Source organism: Myodes glareolus, chromosome 2, assembly GCF_982192425.1.
Source record: "Myodes glareolus chromosome 2, mMyoGla1.1, whole genome shotgun sequence".
Taxonomy (NCBI): domain Eukaryota; kingdom Metazoa; phylum Chordata; class Mammalia; order Rodentia; family Cricetidae; genus Myodes; species Myodes glareolus.
Window position 1 is genome coordinate 133729910 of NC_142027.1, and position 18097 is coordinate 133748006.

An 18097-nucleotide genomic window follows, 5' to 3' on the forward strand; every position below is an offset into this window, starting at 1 on the left:
GGTCCAGGACTCGGCGGGGCTCTGCAGGGACGTGCAAAATCAAAGTCGCTATGCCTTTCCCAGTGAGCTTCCCAGGACACCATCTGCAACACAGGACAGCTACACACAATGTCCATCCTACCTTGAAGGAAGATGAAGTTTATGAGAGGCTGAGGCAGGGGGATTACCAGTTCAAGGCCAGTTTGGGCTACATAGCAAGGCTCTGTCTCAAAACCAACACAAAATAATTATATTGAATTGGCAAAATTCCCCTTGTTTTTAATTTTCTTTTTAAATTTTACTGTGTGTGTGTGTGTGTGTGTGTGTGTGTGTGTGTGTGTGTGTTAGGAAGCTACTCTTGACTCTTCAGGGCCCAGCTTTCATCCAAAGGCAGAAAGGAAGCCTATATCTACCAGGGCACCTGCCATGCTGTGTGTCTTTGAGTAAGTCAGTAGCCTCTCTGGGCTCTTTCTCTACTGCTCAGCCTGGCACTGCGTGCTCCAGCCACTGTAAACAGGAGAAAAGGGCCAGTCTCCATGGACACCCTCCACCCTCTATCAAACCCAACTAGCCTAGTGATTAGTGAACACTTGGCCAAAGGTTTGGTTATTTTTGAGACAGGTTCCTCTGATCTACAGATGGAGGAGATAGAGACACCAAGAAGTCAGTCCTGCGCTGAAGGACACACACATCAGGCCTCTGCGGAGGTGTCCACCTCCGGCTCGGCAGTGATGTGAGACTGGCCAGCGGGAAGTTCCCCATGCAGCTGCTGGGCAGTGACTCCCACACTTGGGTTTCGATTTCCTAGGCAAGGCTGTGATGGAGGCGTGGCAGCGAGTTTGGACTCAACTTCCTCTATCGAGACACAACCCCCTGTAGTGGGGCAGAATCGCCAGGACCTGACCTACAGGACCCTCCCTCTGCCATTACAGCCTTCCTGAGGGCAGCTAGCAACTATGGGAAACTGGCTGGTTGGCGAGTCATCTACCGAACCATCCTGGAGGTCATCCGATGGGTTATTCGGGGGGTGGCCTGACTTGCCCGCAGTGCCAGCACACAAGCTAAAGGACTTTATCCACGCAAAACTCAAACCCAGTGAAGAATGCCTGCAACTGATAGACCGGGATGTGGATGCCATCTCTGCCTTCCTGCGGAGCAGTGGGCTCCCTGTGCGGGGAGTGGCAAAGGTAAGTGCCAGGTTTGAGACCAAGGCTGTTCCCCTCCCCCACCTCTACCCCCAGGGTGATGCTGAGCACTGCTCCACACCAGGCCCTGGGAACTGCACTTCACAAGGTATTTCTCCCTCTGGACACGAAGGCAGACTGTTCAGGGGCCCAAGCAGCAGCCAGGTGGCCTTCTGCCTGGCTATGCCTCTGGCAGGCTGCTTCATTTCTGTGTACGACAGTGTCTGGGTCTGTAGAATGAGATCAGCCTAGACCCCACTTCAGAGTGTTGTGATGGTGAGGCACACAGTGTTCCCAGCAGCACAGGGTCCTGCTGTAATCCATGCTCAGTAAATTAGCAGGGACTGAGCACGTGCATACGCGCATGCGCGCTTTGCCATATGGCATCTTGGACTCGATCTGTGAGAGTTTTGTTTGGTGCCGCCATTTTCATTCTTGTATGGTACTCCACTGTGCCATGTATTCATCACATTGCAGTTTGCTTTTCCTCCAGTTTGGAGCTAGTGTACCGACACGGACGCAAATTAGTGCCAGCAACCCGATTTTAAAATGATGGTGACATTTGGGAATTTCACTGGACTTGACAAATGCCACTGCTTGGAGCTACAGAAAGTCCAGACCTCACTACGGCTGCTTCATTCCCTGCAGGGTGGCTCCTATGGCCGGGAAACGGTCCTGAGAGGCTACTCAGATGGCACCCTTGTTCTCTTCATGGATCACCTCCGTAGCTTTCGGGATCAGAAGGAAAACCAACGTGAACTTCTCAGCGTGATTGAACAACTGCTAAAACACCACAATAAATACTCTACGTCAGTGAGCCTTGGGCACACCCTTGAAGTCTTGCTGTCTGTACAAGGGCAGGAGATACTCTTGCAGGTCCTTCCAGCCTTCGATCCTCTGTGTGAGTGCTCCAGGGACTGGGGTAGGGGTCCCAAACTTTCTGGAAGTACTGGGGAGCCACTTGAGTCCTACAGGCTGAGGCTGTGACAGACAGATTGACTATTTCCAAAATGGGGCTCACAAACCTCTGTCTGAGTCATTGTTCTGTTAGTGACCAAGGCAGCTCTTTAAAAAAAGAAGCCTTTGATTGGGGGCTGGCCTACAGGCTCGGAGGGTTAGTCCCTCATCATCATGGTGGGAAGCAGACAGGCATAGCACAGGAACAATAGCTGAGAGCTTCATATCCTGATCCACAGGCAGCAGGAAGAAAGAGAGTCACTGGATTCAGCAACACACCTCCTCTAACAGGGGCACACCTCCTAGTCCTTCCCAAACAATTCAACTGGGGACTGAGCATTCAAGCATATGAGCCTCTGGGACTCATCAGCACAACCCCCAAGAGAGAAGAGACTCCTATCCTGGGCCTATTCCATCTAGAACTTCATTCTCATCTCATTTACTTTAGATAAAATGTTCCAAACTATTTTTATAGGCGAGTGGGTGGATGAGAGTGGAGGGCTGGGTGCTCACTACATGTATGGATGGGTGAGTGGATGGATGGGTAGAAGTGGGGGATCGATGTATGTGTAAGAGGATGTATGGATGGATGAGTGGGCAGATGGGAAAATGGGTGGATGTGTGAATGTATGTTTGGGTGGGTGGAAGGAAGTGAGGATGTATAGACAGATGGAAAAGTGAATGGATGTAGGGATGGACAGACAGATGAATGGGGAAACAGAAGAACAGGAATGTCTAGTGGCTGTACTGCCAATGGTAGATTCAACTAGTCTGACAGCCCAGGACTTCTGAGCTAGGGGCTAGGGTGCCTCCATTGTCCACAATTCCAAGGAACTTCTGGGTCACTGGAACTGTGAATAAGCATCACCTGACCATTTTCTGACAAGATGGAGATGCACATACACCCACATGACAGCTTTCTCAGGATGATGGCCTGAATCAGAGAGCAATGCAAGGTGCCACCGTGGGCCCTTCTCATCTGTTAGGGTTTGAAGCACTTGGTCCCCAGCTGGTGGCACTAATTTGGGAAGGTGTAGAGCCTGTAGGAGAAGGGTCCTTGCCACAGGAAGTGGGCAACCTGGAATTGAGCCTGGAGGGTGCCTCCAACCCCACTTCCAGTGTGTTTCCTGGTCCAAGGAGGAAGCACTCAGCGTCAGCTCCCGCAGCCATGTATTACCCAGCAGTGACCCAAGAGAAAGCTTTCCCCCACTTCAGTTGCTTCTGTCAGGTGTCTCATCCCAGCGACCAGAAAAGTAACTGATACATGACCCCATGAGTCCCTTTGTCACTGACTCTAAGATCAGGGCAGCTAACTTCCAGCTTTGTTTGGTTGTAGTGGTGTGCCTGCCTCAATAGAATGGAGTCAGCGGTGAGTGAGATGTGAGGCTACATTGCTGCAGGAAATTATGGCTTCTCTCTTCTAATGCCCAAGGCCTGGTGGCAGGAGACCAGCCCACCCTCTGCTTGCTACCCTGAGAAGGGAACTCTTCCCATGTAGAACCCACATCCTACCACCAGGTGGCGGTAGAACTGAATCTTCCAAATCCAACCGAGCTTGCCCCAGGCCCTTTGCCCACCACACACAGACACACACACACACACACACACACACACACACACACACACACACACACACAGTGTTCACAGTGTTTCTCTGTGTAGCCCTGGCTGTCCTGGAAATCACTCTGTAGACCAAGATGGCTTCAGGCTCACAAAGATTCGCCTGCCTCTGCCTCCCGAGTGCTGGAATTAAAAGTGTGCACCACCAACCCTGGCAACATTTTTTTCATTACAAGGAAGCAATAAATGTTGCTTTCTGAGAAAATAGGACCCTACAGAGGGATTCATAAATTGCTTCCTTTACTATATAAAAATCCAACTAATTTGGTCTACGTGTCCCAAACAGATAAGGTAGGCTGCTGCTGCCATGGTTTCTTTCCCAAGGACCTTTAACCCAAAACTGGCTCCATCTTATTTAGCTTCAGGGCATTTCTCTCAAGATAATTAACTTGATAGTGGCACCCCACAAGAGGTTTATAGGACTGTCATGTTACATCATTGCATAAAGGACTTCAACTGTGCCTGGTAGACAGTTGACACTCAATAAAGGTAAGGCATGTGCCAACTCCTTCCAGGGTGTCCTTCCCAGGGCTGCTTGCCCCAGGCTGTGTACCTAAATATATTTATGAATGGCAGAGCTCAGCAGGCAAGAATGGAAACTAATTGGCTCCGTGCACCTCCACCCTTCCCCACTCCTGCCTCCTCGAGGTGTCCCTGAGTCTCTGTAAGAGGTACCGGTAGAAGGCATTCTGTGGAACAGATATCCGCCAGTTGTGCAGACACAGTTGCCTTCGGTATCACTCTGGGGCATCTATTTCTCATGTGTTCTGTGTGGCTCCGCTGACCCTGTCTCAGGTCCACCCCATCCTGCCTTCATGTCAGGCTTCCTGTTAGTCTTCTTTATCTACCAGGAAGAGTAGCCCCACTGTTAACTCTCCAGAAGAGCCTGCTACCTTATTGTAGATCAGTCAGTAGACATCTCCCCAGCTCCAGCTGACTCAGGCCATCAGAGTCGAGCTTCCTGCTGCTCTCTGCCAGCAGGCTTTGGTGAGAACTGCAGCTTCTGGATCTATCGGGATCTCAAAAGATCCATGGATCAAGTAGGAGCAGCGCCCGGCGAGTTCGCAGCCTGCTTCACCACGTTACAGCAGCGGTTCTTCCAGCGGTATCCCAGGAGAGTGAGGGAGCTGATCCTGTTGGTCAAGCACTGGTACCAGGAGGTAATTTATGCCACTACCTTGTTTCTAGGGGGTCTCAGGCTGGCCTCAAACTCAGGCTGCCTCTGCCTTTCAAGTGCCGGGATCGAAGCCATGTGCTACCACACCGCAGTGTTACCTTTTAATTGAGATCATTCACAGCAAGCAAATTTTGATAATATTAACAACATACTTCCATCTAATTTGATCTCCTCTTCAGCCACAAACCAAAATTGAGTGTTTTCTCAACCCAAGCACCAAGGGTTTGCACAGCTGAGGCCCCAGTACTCAAGAAGTGGACGCGAGAGGATCTAGAGTGTAAGGCTAACCTCAACTATATAGCAAGACACTTTAACAAAAATCCTGAGACTGATGAGATGGCTCAGCAGTTAAGAGCATGTACTGCTCTTCCAGAGGACCCAAGTTCAACTCCCAGCACCCACTTCAGGCATCCCACAACCAGCGCTAACTCCAGGGGGGTCTCACACCTCTAACCTATGAAGGCACCTGAACGCACACGCACAGACACACATAATAAAAAATATTAGGGTGCTGGAGAGATGGCTCCATGGTTGAGAGCACTGTCTACTCTTCTAGAGGACTTGGGTTCAATTCCCAGCACCCACATGGCAGCTCACAACTGTCTGTCACTCCAGTCCTAGGGGATCCAGTGCCCTCTTCTGGCCACCATAGACACCAGGCATGCACATGGTACACAGACAAACATGCAAACAAAACACCCATACATATAAGTAATAAAAAAATTGAATATATTAAAATAAATTTTAAATTCCAATAACTATCACCACTAATGAATCTTATTTAAAAGATTGTGATCTGTGTACACATGTGCGAGTACACATGTGTGTGTGTATGAGAGTGTGTTCATGTGTGTGTGTGTGTGTGTGTGTGTGTGTGCACAAGTGCATGAGAAATTGTGTGTGTGCATGTGGGGGGGGGATGTGCCATAGTGTATGTGTGGCAGAGGACAACGTACAGAAATGAGTTTTCTCCTTCCACTATTTTGGGTCCTGGGGATCGAACTCAATTCAACAGATTTGGTGGCTAGCACCTCTCTTCATCTTGCCAGCCCCCCCCCCTTATTTTCGAACACTATAGATGGATCGTACTGCACACAGGTGGTATCTTATTTCACTCCGTGTTTGAGAAATCCAGCCACATCATTACATAGCGATGGTTTTCACTCCCTCGTATGTTCCATTATAGTAACACACCCATGTTTCCTCTCTGCTGATGTCGGGCCCTAGGGTCATTTCTAGGTTGTAACGTCTGTGACTTGGGTCACTGTGGATGTCCTCTGATATGTCGTTTGTGAATGTAAGCACTCATTGTTCTTGGGTAGACATGCAGTAGAATTGCTGGAGTTCCAGACACAGCCCCAGACAGCATGTACGTGTGTGTCTATACTTGCATAAGTGGGCTCTGTATGAGATATATTGCAGCGTACTTATTTAGCTTTAATAAAGAGTGCCAAATGGATCTTTTTAACACTGCTCTACTGGGACTGGAGAGAAGGCTCAGTGAGGAAAGTACACGCTGCACAGGCACGGAAGAGCCCACTACCCGTGTAAAGCCAGGAGTGGCAGCCTGTGTCTGTAACTCCGTGTTTAGGAGGCAGACACGGGTGGATCCCCTGGGCTCACTGGCCAGTCACTGCAGCCAATCAGTGAGCCCCAGGTTCAGTGAGAGGCCCTGTTCTAAAACATAAGGTAGAGAGTGACTGAGAGAGATACCTGACCTGGACCTCTGGCCTACTCACACACACTCACAAACACAGCTCATACTCACATGCATGCACACACTGACATACATGTTTACACTCACACACTCACACTTCTGTGCTCACATATTTACTCACACACATTCACATAAACACATTCGCGTGCGCCCACACTCACACAGCATGTGTTCATGTTCACACACTCATGCACGAGCACATACACACATTCACAATCACACAAACACTCACACAGTCACACACACCCACAACACATATACACAGACACTCACACCCGCCCAGGCTTACACACTGTGTCACACACTCACACCCAGGTCTTCCTTCCTGCCCTTCATCTGTGTCCGATGGTACTGACACCTTGACTTCCAGGCACGGGGGACAGTGACATCTTCTAGGCTCTGGCTTCCTGACAGTCTTGTCTTCTCTCCCAGTGCCAGAAGAAGTGGATGACTCCCCCATCTCCGCGGTTCTCCTACGCCCTGGAGTTGCTCACTGTGTATGCCTGGGAACAGGGCTGCCAAGATGAGGACTTTGACATCGCAGAGGGTGTCAGGACCGTGCTGAGCCTCATCAAGCAGTCATCAAAGCTGTGTGTCTACTGGATAGTCAATTACAACTTCGAGAATGTAACAGTTCGCAACACTCTTCTGTGCCAACTCAGGTCCCGAAGGTACCCAGCTTCCGATCTTTCCAGCCACAGGCCAGGGCTCCATTGAGAGAGAGTTCTGAGTCCTTCCTGATATGGGGGAGGGGGAGGGGGAATGAGAATCTGTCTGCAGAGGAGATTCAGTCAATGCATTCCACTTTCCAAACCGTGGTCAGGCTGTGCCCCCCAAAGCCTGGAGGAAGGGGAGGAGTTCACAGCAAGAACCCTGAGATCTAACATCTCTGGGAAGAGGAGGATGAGGAGTCAGTGTGGCTAGGTATCGCAGAGCCCTCAGCAGCCTCTCCCTTCTTTGTGTGTGTGTGTGTGTGTGTGTGTGTGTGTGTGTGCGCGCACACTCGCGTGCGTCTGTACAGATGCACATGGAGGTCAGAAGTTGACATCAGGTTTCATTCTCTGCTTATTGTCAAAGGTTCACTTCTTTTATGTGTATGTGTGTTCCCCATGTGTATGCCTGCCACATGCACACAGTACGTATGAAGGCCAGGAGAGGATGTCAGACCCCCCAGAACTGTAGTTACAGATGGTTGTGAGCCACTATGTGAGTGCTGGGACTTGAACCCAGGTCCTCTGCAAGAGAAGTCGGTGCTCTTAACCTCTGAGGGGGTTCTCCAGACATTCCACATTATTTACTGAGTCAGGGTCTCTCACCAATGTTCACCAATAGGCTAGACTGGTTCACCAGCAAGTCCCAGGACACACCTCTGCCTCCTCAGGGCTAGGATTACAAACACACCAGCATCTAGTTCTTATATGAGTCTTGAGGGTCCCCAACTCAGGGCCTTTTTGTGAGGCAGGTATTTTACCCATTGACCCATTTCCCCAGCCCAACTTCTTTATTAAAATTTGTGTCTGGCCGGGTGGAGGTGGCGCCTTTAATCCCAGCACTCAAGAAGCAGAGGCAGACAGATCTCTGAGAGTTCAAGGCCAGCCTGGTCTACAAGAGTTAGTTCCAGGAAAGGCCCCAAAGCTACAGAGAAACCCTGTCTCGAAAAAAAATTGTGCATCTGTGCACCAGAAGAGGATATAGGTGTCCTTTGAGTATTATTCTGCGGCAGGGCTCTCTTCTTCATTCTGAGCTCTGGCTTTCTCAACTAGGCTGGAAGTCAGCAAGCCCCAGAGGTCCCCATGTCTCTACCCCTCAGAGGTGGTACTGAAGTCATGTACAGGAACACCTATGTTGTTCGTGGGTCCTGAACCCTGGTCCTTATAACTGAGTTCTTAAGGACTTAGTTCTTAAGCAGTCTTAGTTTCTAAACTATCTTCCCAGGCACTGCTTCGGGGGACAAGGATCTCACTGTACAATCCTGACTGGCCTGGAGCTCACTACATAGATTAGGCTGGTCTCGAACTCACAGAGGTCCACCTGCTTCTGCCTCCCAAGTACTGAGATTAAAGATGTGCGCTACTAAGCTCAGCCCTGATTTCTTTTAATCTGATAAAATTCCTAGACCAGTCATCTTGGATCCAACTGACCCAACCAATAATGTGGGCAAAGACGACGGCTCCTGGGAGATGCTGACAGAGGCGGCTCTGGCCTGGCTGTACTCTCCCAGCCTGAATGATATGCCACCTGCACCATGCTGGAATGTTCTGGTAAGAGGATGTCCATGCTAGAGGGTGTGTCCTCCTGACGCTGACTTGAGAGAGTGTGTCCTGGCTGCCTGTGTGACTGCTGTGACATGGTGGTCACACACTCAGTGTGGCCTCAGCAACCGAGTTCATTTCCCCCACTGTTCTGGATGCTGGGGGTTTAAAGACAAGGAATAGGGGAGGGGTGGACTCTCCCCGGACAGCTCTGATTCCTGGCTCAGCTTGTGACATCATCACCCTGTCTTTCCCTCCACTGTCACATGTCTGTCCTGTCTTCGCTCCTTTTCCTTGATGTGGGTCTGTCTTGGGACCCCACTCCTCTAAGGATAATAGTCATATTGAGCTGGAGCTCACCCTGGAGACCCTCTCCTACCAGCTTCTCTAAGTCCATTTCCTATTAGGTCATTGTCACAGGTACGACAGGTCCAAATCCTGATATATTTTAGGGAGATACAACTCAACCAACTCTTAGAGGCCACACAGATGACTGTGAGGCAGAAAGGGGGGGCTATAGATAAAGTGGGTTTCCCAGAAAAGAGATGGGTTTATTTCTGCATGAGTGAAATCAGGAGGCAGGAATGGGGGGCAGACAAGGAGCTGAGCCTTCTAGAAGTGTACAGAACTCATGTCTGTGACCCTTAAGCAGATCCTGAGACCCAGCCCCTGGGTGTGGGGCCAGCAGTGATGCAGATATAATCTATCTGCCTGTCGGAAGAGGGCATTAAGAGCATCCCTAAACTAGACCAGCTGAGTCTGTACAAAGGCTGCCTTGTTGGCCTTCGAAGTGGGACAGACGTGCCAATCAAACCCCACCTGTGAGAACAGGTAAGGGGCAAACTTCTATCCCAAGTGTGGAGGCAGGGGTCACACTCCATCTACAGAGCTACCAGACTCTGACAATCTGGGACGGACAGAAGGAAGCAGAGTCTGTGAATGGGGTCGTTCCCCAGGTAGATGCCAAGGAAGCCACAATCGCTCCCATGTCCCCCAACCCGGGATCCATTTTCACCACAGCCTGGTTCTTTTACTTCCTTGTGACAACCTCCTTAGTTTTTTTCTGAGTTTTCAAACATCTATCGCTGCAGAAAGAGATGCACAATGCCTGTGTGAGCTTCACAGACAGGAACTCTGGTACTTGCCATTGTTGGCTGGGTGACATCGCACACACACGCCCTCAGCTTCATCACTAGGGTGGTGGCTGCAAGTCACCAGAGTCTCTGGAGGGTGCTTCACTTCCACAACCACTGGGCTGTGCTCAAAACCAAATTTAAGTTCATAGTGCTGTCAAATTATAAGACACACACACACACACACGCACCATCTTCATATTCTGACAGCCATCCCAAGAGCACCCCATAGATCCCCCTACTAACACACAGGTACATGATATGTTCAACTTTCATGTCTCTCCTACATTCTAAAAAAAAAAAAATTAATGTCAGGCAGTGGTGGCACAGCCCTTTAATCCCAGCACCCGAGAGGTAGAGGCAAGAGGATCTCTGTGAGTTCCAGGATAGCCAGGATGGTTACACAGAGAAACCATGTCTCGATATATATATTATGTGTACAAGTGTTGCCTGAATATATGTTGTGTTATGTGTGTATAATACCCACAGAGGCCAGAAAAGGGTGTCAGATCCCCTGGAGCTGGAGTTACAGACAGCTGTGAGCCACCACCCCGGTGCTGGAAATTGAACCTGGGTCCACACACAGTGCACTTAACCAATGAGCTGTCGCTCTAGTCCCTACCACACCTTCTGATCCCTGTGCTCTCCACTAGCCGGGTCTTTCAGACCATGACGTCACCCCTCTCTTGACAGCCCAGGAACCAACACACAAGCGGGAATGAGCATTTCAGGCTTATCACATGTACGCACACACTCACATGCAAACATACACACTCACATACAAACACGCACCTTTGCACCTGGAACCTCACACTCTCACAGGTGCTGCACAATGCTGACACTTGTGAGCACACATCAGCACTCACAACTGCATACACTCACGTGTGCATGCACTCATGTGTGTACATAATGTGCATACTCACACATGCAAACAGAACACTCGTATTCTTGAATATTCATAAATAGCCTCTCATATGTGTGCATCCCCGTGTGTACACACTCACACATGTACACTCGTATGCACATGCCCACCCTGTACACCCTCTGAGCTGTAGGAGCGGAAGGATTGAGTTTGCTGCCACTGTCAAGTGTGTGCCAAGGGTCACAACATCTAAGGGTGTCCAACCAAGAGCAGCTAGCCTGCGAAGCTAAGCACCCTCTCTTGTTCCCACATGGCTGCACTGCTCTCTGCCAATGCTCTCCAGGAAACTTATCACTTAGACTTGTCTTCTTCCTTCCTCCCCACTGTTTAAACAGTGTCCCCTAAATCTATAACCTTATCGTTACAGCAGTGGGCAATCCAAATGCAGTCTCACAGAGCTCGGACAGAGACACTTGAGGCCTCGCTCCCTTTTCAAGCTCCTTGACCCTGCCCATGTACCCTACTTCCTTATCCACCTTCAAAGCCATTAGTCCAACACCCTCCAGGCCCTACTCTCTGCGTCTGAGCTCACATCTACTTTTCCAAGTTTGACCCTCACACCTGCCTCTTGGAAGGTCTTTGGGGATCTCCTCATGCTGGGCTAGGGCACCTCCCATGTCTGCATCCCACAACCCCTTCAGAAAGATCTAGATCTCTCCCAAGTAGCCCATGAGGAACCAGGAGAGTTTCTGCTTGGAGAGGGGGTGGGCCACGGGAGGGAAGGATTGCCCAGAATCTCAAGAACATTTTTAGAGTATATCTGTGCAAGACAGGAAGGTCTCTGCCCACTGTTGGAAGCAGGCTAGCAGGAAGAGAGAGGTGAGTTTTGGGGTGGCGTCTGGGCAGAGCCCACCAAATTTCTCTCCTCCCCAGCCCACATCACTCTTCATCACCCCAAGCCATTTACTGGACACGTTCATCATAGATTTCCTCCAGCCCGATGAAGAGTTCTTGAAACAGATCAGAAAAGCTGTTAACATCATCTGTGAATTCCTCAAAAACAACTGCTTCAAGGACTCAAGCACCAAAGTGCAGAAGGTCGTCAAGGTGAGCGCTGGCCTGTTGCCGGTGCCAGCTCTTGGGAGCCAGGGAGACAAGGGTGAGGGGAGGCAGCATCTCACCTTCTCTTTCCTCCCTAGGGAGGATCCACTGCCAAAGGCACGGCTCTGAAGTATGGATCAGATGCTGATATCGTAGTGTTTCTCAGTCCTCTGAAGAATTTCGACTCCCAAAAAGAGGAGCGCTCACTGTTCGTCCAGGAAATCCAGAGGCAATTAGAAATCTTCCAAAAGACCCAGGAGCTGGAGGTGAAGTTTGAGATTTCAAAAAGGACGGCCCCCAGGGTGCTGAGCTTCACCTTGAAATCCAGGAGTCTCAGCGAAAGTGTCGACTTTGATGTCCTGCCCGCCTATGACGCACTAGGTAGGAGTCCACAGACCCTAGCTCCTGAGAAGATTCTGGAAAACGTGGAGGAAAAACCAGGGAGGGTTGGGGAATTGTCTCCCAGTTCTTGCCCAGGCCCCTGACACCTACATGCAATTCCACTCTCATGTATGCAGTCCAGGCAGCCTCAAGGAGCTGCTGGCTCTGTTCTCCACGGTGTGTGAGGAATGGCACATACAGTTACATACAGAACATAGATAACATCCCTTCATTTCCTCTGTGGAGAAGGGAACTAAAGAACAGAATGTGGGGTGCTTTGTGATGTAAGAGACAGGAAATTGGGTGAAGAAAACTCCTCCTCAGAAAGCCCATTCACAGGTGAGAGATACAGAAATATATGGACGAATGAAAGATCTCAAAGTAGGCTGGGGAGATGGCTCCACGGTAACAGTGTTTGCCATTCTGTCGTGGGGACCTGAGTTTTATCCCCAGCACCTGTATAAAAAGCCAGTCTCTACTGGAGGCACACTGGTCACCCCAGTACTGCCTGGGGAGGGGTGCGGGTGGAGAGAGAAAGGGTCTAGCTGAATCACATTGAAGTTCAGGGGGAGACCCTGTCACAGTGGGATAAGGTGAAGGATGATGCATCAAGATGGCCAGCATCCTCCTTTGGCCTCTCATGGGTGTGTGTAGACAGGCACACGCACCACATTCACAAAGCAAAGGAAAAAGGGTTTGTTTGGCTTACATGTCCAGATCTCAGTCCATCATGGTGGACCATCATGGAGGGAAGTCAGGGGAGAAACTCAAGGAAGGAACTTGAAGCAGAAACCACGGGGGAATGCTGCTTGCTGCCTCATAGGTTCATGCTTAGCTAGCTCTTAATCAGTCAAGGGAATGGTGCCACCTACAGTGGGCTGGTCCCTGCGTCAAAATCAACTTCTCAGATTGACCATAGGCTGCTTCATGTGTCCTCTCTCTCTCTCTCTCTCTCTCTCTCTCTCTCTCTCTCTCTCTCTCTCTCTCTTTCTTTCAGACACACACACACACACACACACACACACACACATTCTCACACCCATGCACATACAGAGGCCAAGATACGATATGTGTGTGTATGTATATGTGTGTGTGTGTGTGTGTTTGTATTTCTTATAATTATGAAGACTATAGTATTTTCCACCTGAGTGGTTCTTGGGGCCCAGGGTTAATCACGGTAAAACATTTGCTTAGCATGTACAAGGCTCTGTGTTCAATGTCACCACCCCAGGGTAAAGCAAACAAAGCTCTTACCCATTGTTTGGGGCTGGAGCTCAGAGGCAGAGTACTTGCCTAGCATGAGGATCCTGGGTTTGACACATCTCTCCCCAACTGCAAACAAAACCCAGCTGTTTTGATTTCTCTCAGAAAAGAGACAGGAGTCTATAGAACTGGGTTCAACCCACTTTGGTCTGTTTGTCAGTTTGCTCTTGAAATAGCGGCTGCACTAGTCTGCCTCCTGTCACTGAGATAAACACTGGCCAAACTGGGCGGTGGTGGCGCACACCTTTAATCCCAGCACTCGGGAGGCAGAGGCAGGCAGATCTCTGTGAGCTCGAGGCCAGTCAGAACTACACAGAGAAACCCTGTCATGAAACAAACAAACAAAAAATCAAAATGCAACCACTGACCAAATCATCTTGGGGAGGAAAGGGTTTAGTTCCTCTTACAGTTGTGTAAGTCATGGAGAGAAGTCAGGGCTGGAACCTGGCGACAGGAACTGAAGCAGAGGCCATGGAGGAACACTGCTCACTGGCTTGCTCCCTCTAGCTTGCTCAGCCTGCTTTCTTATACAACTCAGGACCCCCAGAGGGCTGGGCCCTTCCACATCATTCATCAGTTGAGAAAAAGCCCCCACAGACTAGGCCGTAGGCCAGCCTGGCAGAAGCAGCTCCTCAGCTGAGACCCACTCTTCTCAGGTGCGCCTAGCTTTGTGTCAAGTTGACAGGAAACTCACCTGCATAGCAACACAGCAAATGTTTTCAGTCTTGGAGGCCACAGTTTTCCCACTACTCGATTTTGACATTTCTATCTGAAAACAGTCTTGTGCGATAGATTCACAAACAGGGGCAACTGGGTCCCAGTGAAACTGTATTGACAAAAATGAGAGGTAGACTAAATATTCCTCAGCAACGGCAGTGTGTGAATGAGCTCAGAACTGACAGGAAGGTCTTTCTTCAACACTGAGAAACATCTAGACCTGTGTTCTGAATCCACTGAGAGCTTGAGGTGTGGCTGGAGCTACCAAAGAGCTGAATTTTTGTCTCTTTTCCTTTTAATTATCTCAAATATAGCCAGCCACAGTGGCTGGTGGCTGCCCTAGTGGGTACCACAGGTGTGTGTGTGTGCTACTGTGAAATTACCAGCACCCACCAGACCATGGAGTCACTACTGTCTACATCTTGGATACCCATCAGTAATTCAAATACATATACATGGTTCAAAGGAAATTCCCACCAGAATGAAATTGCACTTGTCATATATATATATATATATATATATATATATATATATATATATATATATATATATATATATGATGGGTTCATTGGCTAAGGGGGGCTTGCTGCTCTTTCAGAGGACCCAAGTTTGGTTCCCAGCACTAGAGTCTGGTGGCTCACCCCTTGTAACTTCAGCTCCATGGGACCTGGTTCCTTCTTCTGGCCCCTACAGCCTCTCACATTTGCATGGGTGTGAACACATCATACCCATACAAATAAAAATAACGTTTTTGAGTAAGGCGTTGGTGGCACACACCTTTAATCCCAGCACTCAGAAAGCAGGGACAGGTGGATCTCTGTGAACTTGAGGCCAGCCTGGTCTACAAAGTGAATTCCAGAACAGCCATGGCTACACAGAGAAAACCTGTCTTGGAAAGCCACATAAATGGATAAATAATAATTTTTTTTTTGAAAAACCACAGTTTTGAGGTCTATAGAGAGTTTTTCTAACATGCCCAAAACCTGGGTTCAGCTCCCATACACTGGGCATGGTAGTACTCATCTGTGATCTCAGCAGTCGGAAGGTGGAGTCAGGAGGATCAGAAATTCAAAATCAACTTTGACTACACAGCAAGTTCAATGCCAACTTTGGCTACATGAAATCCTGTCTCAAAAAAAAACCAAAAACGGTTTTGTTACTCTGTTACTTACCATATACAATAGGACTAACATACATTTGCTCCCATGTCAGGTCAGCTGCATCCTGGCTTCACCTCCAGACCCAAAGCCTACAAGGAGCTCATTGCATTATGGAAATCATCAGGCTTCGAGGAGGGAGAGTTTTCCACCTGTTTTACAGAGCTACAGCGCGACTTTATTGAACCCCAACCCACCAAACTGAAGAGTCTGATTCGCTTGGTCAAGCACTGGTACAAACAGGTCAGCCAGACCCTGCCTTGGCCAATGTGGTTGTTGTTTTACCAGCAAGCTAGGATACCAGTTTTGCCAACTGTCCTGAACACCCACATCCTCCTGTGCTCAGGGCTGGGCCTCTGTAGGGAAGCTGTTGCTTGTTTAGCCATGGGTCTTCTGATTGTGTTCTGCTACTTGTGTATTTGGGTCAGGCCTATAGAGCCTCCTAACATCAGAGCAATGTGTGACTTGTTCTGACCTCACACTGGTCAAAGAATTCAGTGGCAGCCAAGTTCTCCTGAGAAGCACGGGTGGAAGTTAAAGTTGCATGCCACAGGTTACCAGTACAGCTCTATGGACACCGTGTTGTCTCTCAGAAGGCAACTTGAAGCTGTGGCAGAGACTCAAATCATCATGAGTGGCTGAGGCCTAGGGACCTGGGGAGATCTGATTTGTATTTCAGCAAGTCACATGACTCCCTCAAGCACCACCTTTCCCCCTCTTGACCTTCTCTCCCCCCACTCCACCTACCCCCCCCCATCCCCCAGTCAATCTTCAGCTGACATTGCAATCATTGGTACAGGGCTCATAGCCTGCAGAGGGTCCCATCAGCCAGTAGTTACATTGTTGTCCAAACAAAGGACACTGTGTGTACCATTCTGAGTCTAACAAGCCTACCTAGGACTCAGGGGCTCCCTCTTTCAAGTTCTGTTTCATAACCCTGTTGCCCTGACATCTCCACTCTCCCCATCAGTGTAAAAGGAAAATGAAGCCAAAACCATCCTTGCCCCCGAAGTACGCCCTGGAGCTTCTCACCGTGTACGCCTGGGAGCAGGGCAGCGGCATGGAGGATTTCGACACTGCCGTAGGCTTCCGGACGGTCCTGGACCTGGTCATCAAATACCAGCAGCTCTGCATCTTCTGGACAGTCAACTACAACTTCGATGATGAGCTGATAAGGACGTTCCTACTGACTCAGATCCAGAAAAAGAGGTGCCTGTGCCCCAGTCCCCCACCCTGTTCTGAATTAACCCGATTCCCTTCTGAGCTATTTCTTTCATGACATGGATTCTTCTCCCCAAGGTCTTGTTCATTCCAGTGTGAAACTGAGGGAGAAGCTGAGGGATGAGTGACAGTCCAGGGAGAAAACCCAACCTCGGGAGTGGGAGGGGCTGTCCAGCCAGGAGGGACACAGAAGCAGGGAAGGGGGAGGGGGGGCAGAGGGTGCCCTCCCTGCTATCTTTCTTCTGTTATGTGGAAATGTGAAATGTATGCATTAGCCAATCTGAGAGGGGTCTGAGGTGGCAGGATATCCCTGAGAAACAGCATTGTCATTTCCAAACTCAAGTGTGAGCCCCCGCGCGCGCACACACACACACACACACACACACACACACACACACACACACACACCAGTGCTGACCTACTTAGCAACACTGTACTGTGACATCTTGTGGTTGGGTGAGAGTCTCTTGAAAGGGGTCATCACTAAGGCTCACTGTGAGAAGTAAACAACAGCTTTCAGAACGGTTTTTGGCTTTCAACTACAACAATTCTAGGAAGTTACTTTGACTCTTAAGTAGATTCAAATTGCTTGACCTAGGCTGCCAGGATACACTGTGTCTTCGATGGAAATAGAGCCAGCTGCAGCAAATGCCCTTTCCTAGTCTCTAACTCTCAACTCTCCTTTAGACCAGTAATCCTGGATCCAGCTGACCCCACAGGCGATGTGGGAGGAGGTGACCGCTGGTGTTGGCATCTTCTAGCCAAAGAAGCAAATGAGTGGCTGTCCTCCTCCTGTTTTGAACTGCCAAGTGGAGACTCTGGGCAGAGAGTGCAGCCGTGGAAAGTGCCAGTAAGGGTGCCCTGAAGAAAGTGGGTGGCGCTGTCACAAATCCAGTCAGAGGGCTTTCTTGCCATAGTGATTTGGAATTACTGAGCCCCACAAAGAACCAAAAGCTGGACTCCAGGAGTTCTTTTGGTCAGTCATCTGCCCTGCTCCGGGGACCTAAAGACCCAGATAACTGAGAGTCGGGATGGTGAGGCACGGAGAAGGGGAAGGATGGGGGCATCTGAGGAAGTGACTCAGCAGAGTTCGTTTCCCCAGAACCCACATAAATGCAGGGTGGGTGTGGCAGCCTCCTTATGATTCCAGCCTTGGAAGGCTGAGTCAACAGAATCCCCAGAGCAAGCCAGCTAGCAAAGCTAACCATATCAGCTAGCTCTGGGTTTGATTGATAGAGCCTGCCTCAACAAATGAGGTGGAATAGTGACAGAGGATGAGTCCTCACAGCATCCCAGGGCCTTATACATGTAGACATATGCATGCACACACACAAAAACATGCATACAAATGACATATGTATGCATACGCATGCAAA

At 49.6% G+C, this 18097-nt stretch overlaps 1 protein-coding gene across 2 annotated transcripts in view; it reads left to right on the forward strand.

The window, feature by feature from the left end:
• Positions 1–351: 351 nt before the first annotated feature.
• Positions 352–18097, forward strand: part of LOC125392481 (2'-5'-oligoadenylate synthase 3) — a 36868-nt gene continuing 19122 nt past the window's right edge. Inside the window, exons 1-10 of one of the 2 annotated variants that reach the window (XM_087903753.1) lie at positions 352–1166; positions 1812–2064; positions 4719–4900; positions 7067–7305; positions 8751–8895; positions 11815–11988; positions 12081–12363; positions 15556–15743; positions 16471–16709; positions 17409–17571. In XM_087903753.1, the coding sequence (XP_087759879.1) occupies positions 936–1166; positions 1812–2064; positions 4719–4900; positions 7067–7305; positions 8751–8895; positions 11815–11988; positions 12081–12363; positions 15556–15743; positions 16471–16709; positions 17409–17571 (2097 nt within the window). In that variant the 5' untranslated portion in view covers positions 352–935. The remainder of the gene's footprint in view (positions 1167–1811; positions 2065–4718; positions 4901–7066; positions 7306–8750; positions 8896–11814; positions 11989–12080; positions 12364–15555; positions 15744–16470; positions 16710–17408; positions 17572–18097) is intronic. The other variant, XM_087903754.1, reaches the window with a different exon arrangement.